This window comes from Hydra vulgaris, chromosome 06 (genome assembly GCF_038396675.1).
Source record: "Hydra vulgaris chromosome 06, alternate assembly HydraT2T_AEP".
Lineage (NCBI taxonomy): Eukaryota > Metazoa > Cnidaria > Hydrozoa > Anthoathecata > Hydridae > Hydra > Hydra vulgaris.
In genome coordinates this window covers 887,479-902,693 of record NC_088925.1, presented here as the reverse complement: position 1 = coordinate 902,693, position 15,215 = coordinate 887,479, and the positions used below count along the sequence as shown (strand labels likewise).

At 26.5% G+C, this 15,215-nt stretch overlaps 1 protein-coding gene across 1 annotated transcript; it reads right to left on the bottom strand.

The window, feature by feature from the left end:
- Positions 1 to 1,171: 1,171 nt before the first annotated feature.
- Positions 1,172 to 14,746, bottom strand: LOC100211985 (uncharacterized). The gene is made up of 7 exons (XM_065798913.1): positions 14,594 to 14,746; positions 14,310 to 14,516; positions 13,247 to 13,360; positions 9,874 to 9,966; positions 3,570 to 3,695; positions 3,254 to 3,432; positions 1,172 to 1,421 (listed from the first exon to the last, which is right to left on the bottom strand). The coding sequence occupies exons 1-7, from the start codon at positions 14,660 to 14,662 to the stop codon at positions 1,409 to 1,411; spliced, it is 801 nt and encodes a 266-aa protein (XP_065654985.1). The 5' UTR covers positions 14,663 to 14,746; the 3' UTR covers positions 1,172 to 1,408.
- Between the last annotated feature and the right edge of the window lie 469 nt (positions 14,747 to 15,215).

Below are 15,215 nucleotides of genomic sequence, written 5' to 3'. Positions count from 1 at the left end.
TGCTTTTTTTACATGTTGCAGCAGTTCTTTATTGATTTTGATAACATCAGAAGACTCTTTATAAGAAGACAAATGATATTCAATAACGCAATAAGAGATTTTTTACAAGAGGTTGTTAATTAATACTAAAGCTACGCTGAATGGAAGATTGCCATGTGAAAGCATAAAAATTATTTTCAAAAAATTTTGATAAATTTGATTTACCACAATAAGTCAGCAAATAATTTAACAAGATTAATGTCAATAAAATCAAAATCTTAAAAGTTTCTGATTTGAGTCAACTATTTTTAAAAACTTTTGATATTGATTTTTTGCAAGTTTAGCAGATTTTGGTGACATATTTAGCTAATTTATTTTTGGATTTTGGTGACCATATTTAGCTAATTTATACAACAGAATTGAAAAACTATTAATACAAGTATTCTTTTTTATTTGGATTTGAAATAAAAGATGTGTTAATAGATACTGGAATGCGCATTATGAAAAACTTCAAAGGGGACTTCTTAAGAAAGTGTATCAACAGACCAGCTAAAAACTTTGGCGGACCAGCTGGCCTTGGTGGGTCCAAATTGAAACAACTTAGCAATGTCATCTTCCAACATTTTACTAAATAATTTTCCAGAATCTGTTAAAAAATTTATTGAATATTTAAAATACGCAATATTAAGCACTGAATGAATTTTAAATGTGGATATGCTTATCAGCATTTTATCTATTGTTTTTAGGTGTCCTGTTTCGTGCATTCTGATAAAACAGAAAAAATTGCAACAAAAAAAAAAAAGTTGGATTACGGAAAGCCATTAAAAATCAGAAAATTGTTATTATACTAAGAAAAGAAGATTTAGTACAATACAACTAATATAATGGCCTGCATTACAGGACAGTTAGCGATGAAAAATTATAGTTTATAAAAAATATTTGTTGTAGATATTAAACCCTTCTTTTATTCTTTTTATGACAAAATCTTAATTTTGACATTTTTTAAGGCCTAAAATAAGAACAATCATATTACGCAGTGCTCAATATTTTATCAAACTTTTTTCTTGATAATTTATATTTTCATATGTAAAGATTTTTTTGCAGACAAACGAAATTTTCCACAAACATTGTTTTTGGTCTCCCTAATATATAGTCAAAACTTTATACAAGTTTTAATATAAAAAACAAACGCTTTAATTATCCAATAGATACTTCAGTCATCCAATTCTTTAATTTTCCAATAAAGACGTTTTAAATATATTATATAAAAAAAGTTTATTTGACTATCTATTGTTGGATAAGCCAAATAAAAGACACGGATACCCATTGATTTTCATTACACATAAGGAAGTCATGGAAACCCATTGTTTGATAATCAACGCATGGAAGATAATAGCCGTTGAGCTTTTCAAAGATATTTAGTCATTAATCATGATAATTTTCTATAAAGAAAAATAAATAAAAAACAGCTTTTGAAATAGCCAAGTATTTATTAATAAAAACTTCAATGTTAAAATCTTGCTTAAACGTAATGTCATTAAATGTAATTTCATTGTACAGTGAAAAAAGCAGGTGTACCTATTAAAGAGTGGGTGTACCTATTAAAAAGTAGGTGTATCTATTAAAAAGTGGATGTATACCTAATTAAACAAATTTAAACAAAATTTACGCCATGAGGCGTAATCATGTTTAGATTTTATTAGCCCAGTTATTTAAATATTTTTTTGGGGATCAAAACAAATAAAGAATAATTCTAATAGAAATTTATTGATCTGTCACTTTCTTAAAAATGACTTCATACAAAAAATTTCGAATAAAAATGACATACTGGTAACGGTTCTATTTTAATAAACTTTTTAAAAATTTTTCTTTATTTTGTTAAAACCATTAAAAAAAAAGGTTAAAACAATTGATAATAAAATTTAACAAAATTTATTTTTTGAGTTTTCACTTATATACATAACAAGTTATTTTTTTATTATTTAACAAACCTTATTACTAGCATAATCAAATTAAAAAAAAGGTTGTAAAAATAAATTAATTAATCTGAAATTAAACAATATAAGTCAAAAGTCTGCAACTAAAATTCTCGACATGTAGATATCTACAAGTAGTAAGTTAAACGTCATTAAAATTTTTTAAAAGTTAAGTTTATAAATGAAATGTTTAATAAATTTTAAAAGAACATAAACCCATGAAGTTTTAATAAAATTTTAACTCTTGTAATTACTAATTGATCAAAAAAAATGGATGATAAATAAAAACATGGACGATAAATTTCAACGAAACTAGTTATTGCAAGCCTTGATGAAAACGGAAATTTGACAAAAACTATGTAAGGGTTCCTGCAACAGTTATATGAAAGAATTTTTTTTAAAAACGTTTTTTTTTAACGGTTTAATTTTTCTGTAATCAACAGCTTTAAGTTTATTTAAAAAAAAAAAAACGCTCAAAGTACCATCTTTAAGTTTCTCAATTTTACAAAAGTCTCAATTGAGAACATGAATGAATCATTAGTTAAACTTTTCTATGATTTTTGGTAAAATTCAATACTAACTTAAATTAACTTTTAAAATTTTAAAATTTACTACTAACTTAAAATAACTTTTGTATAGTTTTTGGTAAAATTTACTTTTTAAAACTTATTAATAAATAACAAAATAAAACTTACTTACAGCTTTTTAAAACTTATTAATAAATAACAAAATAAAACTTACTTACAGCTTTTTAAAACTTATTAATAAATAACAAAATAAAACTTACTTACAGCTTTTTAAAACTTATTAATAAATAACAAAATAAAACTTACTTACAGCTTTTTAAAACTTATTAATAAATAACAAAATAAAACTTACTTACAGCTTTTTAAAACTTATTAATAAATAACAAAATAAAACTTACTTACAGCTTTTTAAAACTTATTAATAAATAACAAAATAAAACTTACTTACAGCTTTTTAAAACTTATTAATAAATAACAAAATAAAACTTACTTACAGCTTTTTAAAACTTATTAATAAATAACAAAATAAAATTTTGACAGAATAATGTTAAAGATGTTACTAAGCAATAAATTGATAAAACAATTAGTTTTTTGATACCCCCTAACCCAAAAATATGTTTTTCTTTGTCAGGTCTTGTTAAAATTTTATGAGACAAAACTATAAACCTTTGAGTAATATAAGCTTTGTTTTACTAATTTTACCCACAATCCAATATTTAAGCAAAACATAACAAATGCAAAAACTTTTGAAAATAAAAAATAGCTACTCACGTTGTAACGTTGTGAATTTCAGCAAGTGATACTGGCTTTTCAATAACACTAATGGGAATCCAATGATTTTGACGCAGATCATTTAAATCCATAAAAGCAAACTTCAATCGTGAAGGAATGAGATATTTAGAATTGTTAAGAAACTGTTCCATTGAGGCTATGTAGTAATCAAGATGTTGCTAAAATTTTTTAGAAGAAATTTAAAAGTTGGAGGGGAAATCCTAATGTTAAAAGCCTATACAGGTTATGTTGCTCATAACATACTTACATTAATTTTACTTCATACACTTATAAAAAAATTGTACAAGGTATTTACTTTGTTTTTGTTACAGGAATCAAGATTTTCACCAGTAGTTTTTAGCAGAATACATAAAAAGTCTAAATAACTTGGGGAAGAAACAAGCTTGTTCGCAACTTCATAAATAACAGAATCTGGAATTACCTGAAAAATAAAAAATTAAAAAAAAAACTTACTTATATACGTATATATAAATATATATATATAAAAATAAATATATATATAAAAATAAATATATATAAATATATATATATAAAGATGTATATAATATATATAAATAATATATATATATAAATATATATATATATATAAATTATGTTAGTGTATTCTACAGAGTGCTCAATGTTCTAAAAGAACAGAGCAATAATAAATTAAATTTATATATATATATATATATATATATATATATATATATATATATATATATATATATATATATATATATATATATATATATATATATATATATATATATCTGAATGGAAATGCCACATTCCATTTATGTGACGATGAAAGCAACATTTTGAAATTGTTATTGTTGAAGTTTATTTTCCATTTATTTTTTATTGTTCTCTTGACAATTAGAGCAATTACTTCAATTGAAAAGCTCGTTTTATAAATATTTACTTTCGTCATTTTGTTCGAATTAGAATGATTTTGTTTTTTATAAAGAATGAATGGAAGATTTTAATGCCATTACTTCTAATAATTGGCAAGTTTTTAGCAAATGTTTTTACGAAGTTAAAATATAAAACAATACTTATTTTAAATGTTTATCTATTAAACGCTATTAAAGCAATTTTCTCTTTCAGTTCCCATTTATTCAAAGTATTGTTTCAATTAAACTTTTATTTCTCTCATCTAAAAAAGGAAGAAACGACGCAAAAAATAAAAATTCTATACAAGGTTATTCATTCAATTCAATTCAATTCAAGTTTAACTTTTCTTTCTCTTTTGTTTTACTCTTTTATAAAAATAATGCGCGATGAAATAAAAACTTTTCTTTCTTAACGTAGAATTAAATTTAGAGATATTATTAAATTAGAATTAAAGAAACAATGAGTAAAGCAACGAAAAGTCCAATCTGGGACTATTTTGATATTGATGAAAATAATCGCTCAAAAGCAATTTGTAAATTTTGCAAAATGAAAATATCAAGAGGAGGAACATCTGGCAAAAAAATGACATCTAATTTAAGAGGGCATATGAAAGCAAAACATATAAAAGTTTTCCAGAAAGTAGAAGATCTAAAATGTTTCAAAAAAATTAACACAGAAAAAAAAAATGTTACTGCATCTACTTCAACCAGTAAAGAGAATGATAATAGCAAAGTATCCGTTAGCAACAGTGTTACAGTTATTCTAGATCAAAAACATCAATCTAAGCTTGAGGAATCTATTAATAAGCATAGGAAATGGACTTCAAGTGAACAAAGAGCTCAAAAAAAACCTATGCTTATCGGAGAAATGATATGTGTAGACATTCAGCTGTATTCTTTAGTAAAGATCAAGGATTTAAAAAACTAATTATGCATCTTGAACCAAGGTATACCATGCCCTCTAGAAAACATATGACTGAAACAGTTGTTCCTTTAATTTATAAAAAAAATGAAAATACAAATTATGAATGATATAGCAAAAGCAGATTTTTTGAGTTTTACCACTGACGGATGGACTACACATCACAATGATCTAAGCTTTTATTCATTAACAGCCCACTGGATAAACTCAGAGTTTAATTCTATGACAGCTGTGCTACAACTTAAAAAAATAACAGGCTCTCATACAGGTGTGAAGATATCAAAATTTCTAAAAGACTCTTTAAATGAATGGAAAATACCAACTAGCAAAGTGTACTTTGTCCTCTCTGACAATGCTGCTAGTATGAAATTAGCCATAAAAGAAGCTGGTTTAGAAAAAAATTCTCTAAGTTGTGTAATCCACACTCTTCAGCTTTGTATAATCGATAAGCTTTTCAAACAGCAAACAATTGTAAATGATCTTATAGCTAAGTCTAGAAAAATTGTCACACACTTTCATCATTCTTCATCTTCCATGGATATGCTACATGAAATTCAACAACAGCTAAAGTTACCCCAACATTCACTTATACAAGATGTAGTAACAAGATGGAACTCGACATTTTACATGCTAGAAAGACTAGTTGAACAAAAAACTTCACTAACATTATTTTTTATTAGAAATCAAAAGTGTAATGCCTCTAATCTAAATGAAGACCAATGGTTATTAGCTGAGACGCTTATCTTAGTTTTAAAGCATTTTGAGGTGGCTACACTAGAGATGAGTGAAAATAGGGCATCGGTGTCTCAAATTATTCCATTTATAGTTTCAATGGAAGCGTACCTAGCCTATGCTTCAAAAAATGCAGGTGAAATAAAAACTATAATAGAAGAGTTGAAAAAATATTTTATCTCAAGGTTTTCCAGCTATAAATATAACAAACACTTGAACATGTCTACAGTTTTAGATCCAAGATTCAAACTTTGTTATGCCATATCAGATGAGGAGAAAGACACAATAAAATCAAATATTCAAAAGAAATACATGAACCTAAATAAAACTGATATTACAGATTGCCTTTTAACTACCAACAACTTAACTCAATCAGATAATGAAACAAACACTTCATCTGGATCAACCCAAGAACCTAGCTCTCCACTGAAAAAATTAAAAATGGCAGAAAACATATACAATTTCTATTAAGTTTCAAAAGCACCTCTTGACACTGAATTAACAAAATCAACAAAAGTAAAGAACTGTAAAAAACTTTCAACAGAGGCACAAATTTATTTAGAGAAAAAGGAAAAAATGTAGGTTAAAATGATTTTTTTAAATAAGAACTTTGATAATTTTTTGTTCTTTTCTAATTTATAATAAACTATTATAGATAAAACTAAATTCTAAATTATCATAAACAAATAAAAATTGAAAAATAAAATGAAATAAAATAATATTACTAATATTCATTAATATTTAACAACTTTTAATAATAAAAATTTGTACTTTACATTTTAGTTTAGTTTTTATATTTTTTGTTTACTTTTTTTAGAACTGATGAAATAAACTTTTACTTATCACTGCCTAATCTGCATCAAAAAGAATATCCATATAAATGGTGGGGAAATTACAAAAATACATGTATAAAGAAACACTCTAGTAGCAATAATATTTTAGACCTCTTATAACTTGCCAAAAAATATTTAGGAGCTCCGTGTTCAGTGAAAGATTGTTTAGTACTGGGGGAAATATTTATGAATCGACACGGTCCCGACTAACTGCAGAACATGGAGAAAATCTAGCTTTTGTGCATGCGAATCGGAAATTTTTTGGAGAAACGGAAACAAAACAATAGATTCACAGTTTTATATAACATATTTTATTACTTTTCATAACATAATAAAAATTTATATTTATTTTTAACATGATGCAAGTTAGCCTATTATGTTTTAAATATGTTATACTTTATGTTTATATTTTTTAAATGTGCATTTCTTGATTTTAAACTTCTTTGTAGAGTTTTTGATCCATAAGTTATATAATTAATGTACTAAATTATAAGAAAACTCTAAAAAAGTAGAGAGCCCTGTTAAAAGCACTCAAAAATTTTTAGTTTAGTGGTTGCATATATGCCTATATAATAATTTATTATTAATAAGTTAGACTTATACATTGTATTTATGTTTATGGCATAATTCTATGTTTGGATATAATATAGAAACACAGAATCAAAAACAAAATTAAAAAAATTTCAAAACAATCGGCATCGGCTGATGGTTAGAAGGCCGAAGGCTGATGCATCGGCTAAATGGCCGATGCATTGGTGCACCACTAATATATATATATATATTGCGGTAGTGGTGTAGTGGTAGAGCGCTCGTTTCATAAGCGAGAGGTTCCGAGTTCGATTCCCACCACGTCCCTGGTAGTACCGCACTCAACTTATTTATCCGCGCAGCGGCCTTGTTCGTCAAGGTTCGTGTTTCGGAGTTATAGAGTTGAGAGAGGGTGATAACCACAAGTAGCCTCCTCATCTGTAGTGGCCTTCTCGGCTTTGGGGAGGTGAATTATTTAAAATAAATAAATATATATATATATATATATATATACACACACACACACACACTCTAGCATAGTTGATTTTAATTTTGACCATAAATTGTAAACTTTATGCTTTTATAAAAAAAAGCGTTTTTCAAAAAAAAGTTTAAAAACTTAAATATTTTTTTGATAGATTGTCTACCCAAACCAAAACTCTCAGTTAATGTAGTAGCACTCTTTACATGTTATACCTATTTGTCAGTCAATGTAGCAGCACTCCTTGCATGTTCTTTGTGTGTGTGTATATATTGCCGATTGTGGAATAGTAACCAATAATGTAGAATACTGCTGTTTTTCATTAATTGTTAGAGGCATCTACATTCTAATAGCTGAAAATCATGCAAGGTAGTATTTTAAGTTATTTCATCACATAGACCTAATTTCATGTGCAAACATAATCGCAAAATGCATTATTTGGTGTTTTTTTTACATCTATGCAAACAAACTTTACTGTGATTTTCTTTAGTGCATTCATGAAGGTTATTAATTGAGTTAGGCAAGCAGAAATGTTACTTTATTATGCTGAATACTTAGTTAATCTGTTAAAAATTACATTTTTAATAATTTAAAGGCATGTAAGTTATAGCTAGGCAATACCCTAATGTAGAATGCCAAGAAGGAATTATTAGTATTTCGCATTGACGAACAATGGTCAATATTACTCTTTCTAGTTGAAACAAGTTTACATATTCCATTTCATTGTTTCTTTTTTCAAACCTTTCTGTTTGAAATAAATTTACATATTCCATTTCAGGTTTTCCACATTAGGACATCGAAAATGCAGAAATGAACTTTGGGTAATTTTTTTTATAAAAGTAACTACAGCAATTTTTTTACATCTTAAAAATTTTTGATTATAAAATGATTATATTAAAAATGGTATTTTTGATTATATTTTATAAGTGGTACTTTCAATATTACGTGTTGATAACACCATGCTTTATTGTTTTTTTCGTACATGATATTTTTGATTAAGTAAAAATTACACAATCGGCACCTTTACTATAGCTTAGCCGTCTTTAATTTTTCCATAAAATTTAAACTTTATGTATTTAAAAAAAAAAAAATTATTTAAAACATCGGAAAAGTTTAAAAACTTTGAAATAATAAATTATAAATCAATAAAACTAAAATTTCAGTCAAAGCTTGTCTTTTTTTCTTGGTTCTCTGAGTCTATAATATATATGCCGCAATCTGCAGACTTGATAATCTATTTCATGCACTTTTAATTCATAACAATTTCAGTATTTATTTTTAATTCAAATAAAAAAAATTAATGTATTTAAACATTTTATATAATCAACAAATAATTCATCTTAGTGAAAAATTATACAAATATGATTTTCTGATTGTTGAACCAAAAACCTTCAATATCTTTAAAAAAAACCCACAATGACATCATATACTAAAACTGTTATGAAATAAGGACAGACTTTATGTCTGTTGATGCTACTAATCAGAAAGAATATTGAATGATGTAAAACCATTGTCTATAAAAGACACATTGCAGCTATTTTTAACATTCCTAAGATTTTTTTTTAATTCCATAACTATCCCCACATCTTTTTCGCCAGATGTGTCAAAGATATTTTCATTGTTTTGATAATGATAATATATGTACATAACTGCGTTCAACTTGTTTATCTGCGCAGCGGCCTTTTCCCCCAAGGTTGGTTTTTCCGAGCTAAAGAGCTGAGAAAAGTTTGTAACCACAAAAAGTAGCCTCCTCAACTGCAGTGGCCCACTCACCTTGGGGAGGTAAATAACATTAAAAAAATAAAAAAATCATATTTAATATGTACATTTATTTATGTTATATTTATAATAAATTTCAGTAAAGCATTAAATTTGGACACCTTGTGACAATATGTTCATATTAAAAACAAGACATGTTCACATTATAAACACTTGCTTGCAACATAAACACTCCATAATAATATTTATTTTGCATTATCAAAAGTTATTTTTTTATTAGAGGGTAAAAATGTCTATAATTTTACCCTCTAAAGTTTATATAAATTTTATATATAGTTTGCATCCATCGTTTGGATCAACAAAATTTAATAGGGTGTCCATGTTAACAGCACTTACCGTAGGTATATAAACTCATAATTTTTTTTATTTAACTTAAATAAAGTAAAGATAATATTTTATCACAAAATAAATACTTTCTTATATTTAATAAATAAAAAAAAAACACTGACCTTAAAATTGAACAACTCTCCAATAAACTCCAAGCAAGCAAATAATTTTCGTCGTTTCATCATATCAAAATAATTAACTTCTTGTTGAGAGTGCTATGTGTATATATATATATATATATATATATATATATATATATATATATATATATATATATATATATATATATATATATATATATATATACATATATATATATATATGTATATATATATATTTTAAAACATCTTCACTTCCAACAAGACTGCAAGCAACCAATAATTAGAGTTGGAAGTTACTGGAAGAGAAAAGATAAAGATTGTAGAGCAAAATAACGATTGACAGAGGATTCAAAGGATTGCAAATTATATGAATCAAGAAAGCAAGATAAAGGAAGGAAATTCCAAAGAACTGATGTTCGAGGAAAAAAACTAGACCAATAAGAGTTTTTGGTGCAGTTAGGAACAGTCACAGAAAAAGGATGAGACTTAATTGAATGACAACTAACACGAGAATGAATTTTAGTAGATGGCACAAGAGATGCTAGCTCTTTAGACCAGTACCCATTATAGTATTTGCAGAAAAGAGAAAGTGAAGCAACATTATGACAATGTGATAATGGTTGGAGGTTGGCTGCAAGAGCAGGTCCAACTATGTTTACAATGCGTTTTTGCACCTTGTCTAAAAGAGAAAGGGCATCATTAGAAGATCCGCCCCAGATATGGCAACAATATTCCATACAAGGCCAGATTTGAGATTTATAGAGATAGAGATTAGAATCCGAAGTAAGAAAGTGTCGAGCTCGATAAAGAGATGCAACCTTAGCAGATGCTAATTTTAAAATGGATTTGATATACGGTTTCCAAGAAAGATTGGAAGTAAAAGTTAATCCTAGAAGGTGAAGAGTAGATGACTTATCGAGTACTTTACCGTTCATTAATATAAGAAGATCTAAATTATTGCGTTAACGATTGGCTGAAACAAATTGAGTTTTATCTGAATTAAAGTTCACCAGCCACTGAGAGCCCCATGCTGTAGCAGAAGAGATCCTTTTCAAGCTCAAATGGTCTGTCCAAGCAATCAGAGAGTGTTGGCTTCTTATCTTGACAAAAATAAATGGTAGTATCATCAGCAAACAATGCCACCTTAGATGTGAGAATATCTGGAAGATCATTAATGTAAATTAAAAAGCGTATACGGCCAAGGACAGAACCTTGAGGAACCCCTGAAATTACAGAATAAGAAGAAAAGTGCTGCTCATCAAGGACAACTTTTATACTATGATTGGAAAAGAAGGATTCAATAATCTTAAAGATGTTACCAGATACACCGTAAGAAAAAAGCTTATGGAGAAGACCAGCATGCCAAACTTTATCAAAAGCTTTAGAAACGTCAAGAGCGATGGCCTTAACCTCTTCACCTTTATCTAATGCACGATAAAACCTATCAGTTATTACTGTTAGCAAATTAGCTGTAGAACAAGAAGATCGAAATCCATATTGATGATCAGAAAGTAAGTTATTAGATTCAAGATGAGAGATTAAGTGTTAATTAAAGATTCAAAAACCTTGCTTATGATATATAGTAGGTTCATCAGGAAATTTTTGTTAAGTGATTTTCTATCAATTTATTATTTCTCTGTTCTTTTAAGAAACATTGAGGGCTCTATTTTTATGAACTTATTTTAAAATTATATACATACACACACACACACACACACACACACACACACACACACACACACACACACACACACACACGCACACACACACATATATATATCAAATTTTAAAATGTGTTCATGAAAACAGAGTATTCAATGTTCCTTAAAAAAACAGAGAAATAATAAATTAGTAGAAAATCACTTAAAATTTTTTTCATAGATGAATCAGGAATGAATGATCAAATTAATAAAACTTCAATCTATACCAAAAATTAATTTACAGGAAGTCGTAAATATCTTAACTACTGTATATTTTTACACATTTGTAGAATATGCTGGCACTATTATAAAAAGAATTTTTTAGAATTAATCACTTCTGCTTTTTTAAAAAAATATTTTTAAATGTAATTATTTGAGCTCACTTATCTTTTTAGTTTATTGTTTTTTGTCTTATTTTGAACTTATTTTTGTAATGTTATTATTATTTTTGTGATGTTATTATTTTTTTTGTTATGTTATTATTTTTGTAATGATATTATTACTTTTGTAATGTTACCACCTTAAATAATTTTATTAAAGTTGAATATTTTTGTTCTTGTTAATTATTGCATAATTTATCATGCTAAATAAGACTAATTTTGATTATTTGTAAATGGTACTAATGGTTTCTTTTATTTAATATAATGACATCTAACCTTTTTGCCAGACATTAACAAAAATTTTAAACTGTTAGTATGGCAAAATGCAGCAATCATGGCCATAATCTTAAAGATAAAAAAGACAAAGAAGGGGTTTAGATCTCTGAGCATATTTTGCATTATTTGTAAGGAAGGAGGCATGAAATTCATAACTAAATGCTATTCCGTAGTACTCTGTGGCAAGACCATTAGGTCTTCTTGGAGAACCTAAAAAAAAAAAAAAAAGTAAATAAATAAAATAAACAAAAAAGTTCTATCATGCATTAGATGGAAATGGTGAGGAAATGTTGCTCTTAACATATTGAAGGCGATGAAGTGAAGCATGATGGATATTATTCTCTTATTTTTCATTATTGTTGTCATATTTAGGTTGGTTTTTCAAAAGAGACTCTTTTTTCAACAAGTTGCATCTTTTTACTGTATTAATTTACATTTATTTTACTTGTATCCGGGATTTATTTGTATATTGTTCCTTAATGCTCAAAAATTTTTATTCAACTCTGCCTGCCTAAAAATTCTTTTCCGTCAGTATATTTTCTTGAGCCATAAAACTTACAGTCATGAAGTCCTCTTCCTTAATATAGTCTTAAAGTCTCCTTTCTTAATATTTAACTCTTTTCTTTATTCTATATACTTCCAACTTAATTACCAGTTGCTTGCAGCCTTGTTAGGAGTAAAGTCATAATAAAAAAAACAAAAAACAAATATTCCTATGATTAAAACGCTAAACCGTCTATAAAAACCATAAACCATCTATAAAAACTATAAGTCATCTATAAAAACCAAAAAATATTTATAAATCTATCTTTTTGAAACAAGTAGAATCAATTAGAAACAGTGAATGAAAATATGAATTTTTCTTGCATCACAAAAATGTTTAGCCAAAATTTTAGTCATTATTTGTTTCAAATTCATATTAAATTATCATATTAAAATAGAATTTCAATTTTATTGTTAAATTAAATCTAGAAACTATAAAAATTTAAAAAAATAAACACTATGCAAAGAAACAAAAAACATAACAAACTTACTAACAGATTGATCTTTGCAGAACTCTTCTTGTTGGATTAGTAATAACTCATCAAATTTTTGTTTACAGATTGATAATAAACTACTTGCTAATGATAAACCTTGTGCTACTTTGCTTTCCTGAAATTATTATTATTATTATTATCATTATTGTAGGTATGTATGTATGTATGTATGTATGTATGTATGTATGTATGTATGTATTTATATTTATTAATAACTTATACTTTATATTATTAAAAATATTGTAATATTGTTATACATTTAATATTACAAAATGATAATATTGTTATCTTTATGTAATATATATAGAAAGCGCTGTTACTGTTTTATCATCACAGCTTTGAACACCAATGCCAAGGTTTGAAAATCATTAGAATACAAACTATATAAAACCAAAAATCTTTGTGAATTTTTTAAAAACCACTTATTTTTTAGATAATTTAAGAATTTCAGTAAAGCCTCCCTATTGTTGTAAGGTTGAATCTCGTTCTCTTTTCTACAAAAACCGCCATATAAAAATTTCCTGCCCTTTAACTCTTTTCTTTGCTCTTAACTTTCTATTTAATTAGTTTGTTGTAACCTTGTAGTTTTTAACTTTTTTTTTAATTTAAGGCGACACAAACTTTTATATTTTAGGACTAATGCAGCATTTTGCTTGAGTTAATTTTCCACTTTTTATTGCATTTAAACACCTTTGTTGTGTTTTTTTAATCTAAAAAAATACAACAAGAGTGCAGAGGAGTATAAATAAAATCTGGCACACTACCAATTTAAAGTTATAAAAAAAGACTGGACATCTTTGATGTAATAAAAGTATATTTTTTAAAAGATTTCACATGCAATCTTTATTCCTTTTAAAAAATTCCACATCTTTTAAAAAGGATCTTTAAGCCTTACCTTGCAATTTTGATCAAATATTTAACTGACCTGAAGATTTTATTCAAATTTGAAAAATTTTAAAATAAGGTTAAAATATCTCAGTCAGTTACTAGCCATTGGTTGAGTTGATAATGACCTAATAATACCTTATTAGAAGTAATAATAAAATAATACTTTTTTAGCTTACCGTTTCTTTTTCACTTAAACTGTGACATAACTTAGCATACAGTTCACAATATAAAGGTTCAATTATGGCTCTCTCAATAATCATATGACAAAGTTTGATCAAATTATCACAGTTATATATAGGAAGTGCAACCATCACTGCTACAATCAAGTCATAATTTTCTGGAGTAATCCGGTTCAAAGCAAATAGAACATTGCGCAAGAAACTCTAAATGGTATAGTTGAAGTTAAAAAAAAAATTGTTTTTCACTTTATTAAATCACAACATTTTTAATGATTACAAACCTGTATTTTTAACTCCTCTTGGCTAACTTCTGTTGTTCTTAGTGATCGACGTACCCATACTTTATTCATTACATAAATGTATATATATTCTATAATTAATATGTATAATTATGTTCAATAATTACTATATGTTCTACTATTCAAATTTTAAAACTATAGAAATATTTAAAACAATAATTAAATGCATAAACAAATATGCGGTAGTGGTGTAGTGGTAAGAGCGCTCGCTTTGTAAGCGAGAGGTTCGGAGTTCGACTCCCACCACGTCCCTGGAAGTACCGCGCTCAACTTAGTTTCTCCGCGCAGCGGCCTTGCTCGGCAAGGTTCGTGTTTCGGAGTTTAAGAGTTGAGAGAGGGTTGCACCATGAATAACAACTAAAAAAAAAAAAAAATTAAAAAAAAAAACACAAAAAAATGAGTAGCCTCCTCGACTGTAGTAGCCCCCCTCGGGCCTTGGGTAGGTGAATAATCTAAAAAAAAAAAAAAAAAAAAAAAAAAAAATAAAAAAATATGAAATTTAAGAACATTATAAGAAATATAATAAAATAATAAAATTACATATAAGAACCTAAGAAATCAAAATTCAACATTATAATATTAAAATTCAACATAATAATATTAA

What these genes read in the sequence shown, in the direction of transcription:
- LOC100211985 (XM_065798913.1), bottom strand. Translation starts at nt 14,662, where the DNA reads ATGAATAAAGTATGGGTACGTCGATCACTAAGAACAACAGAAGTTAGC. An exon ending in GTTTAAGTGAAAAAGAAACG is followed by an intron (nt 13,361 to 14,309) that starts GTAAGCTAAAAA and finishes TAATAATTTCAG; the next exon opens with GAAAGCAAAGTAGCACAAGG. An exon ending in AGTTCTGCAAAGATCAATCT is followed by an intron (nt 9,967 to 13,246) that starts GTTAGTAAGTTT and finishes ATATACACATAG; the next exon opens with CACTCTCAACAAGAAGTTAA.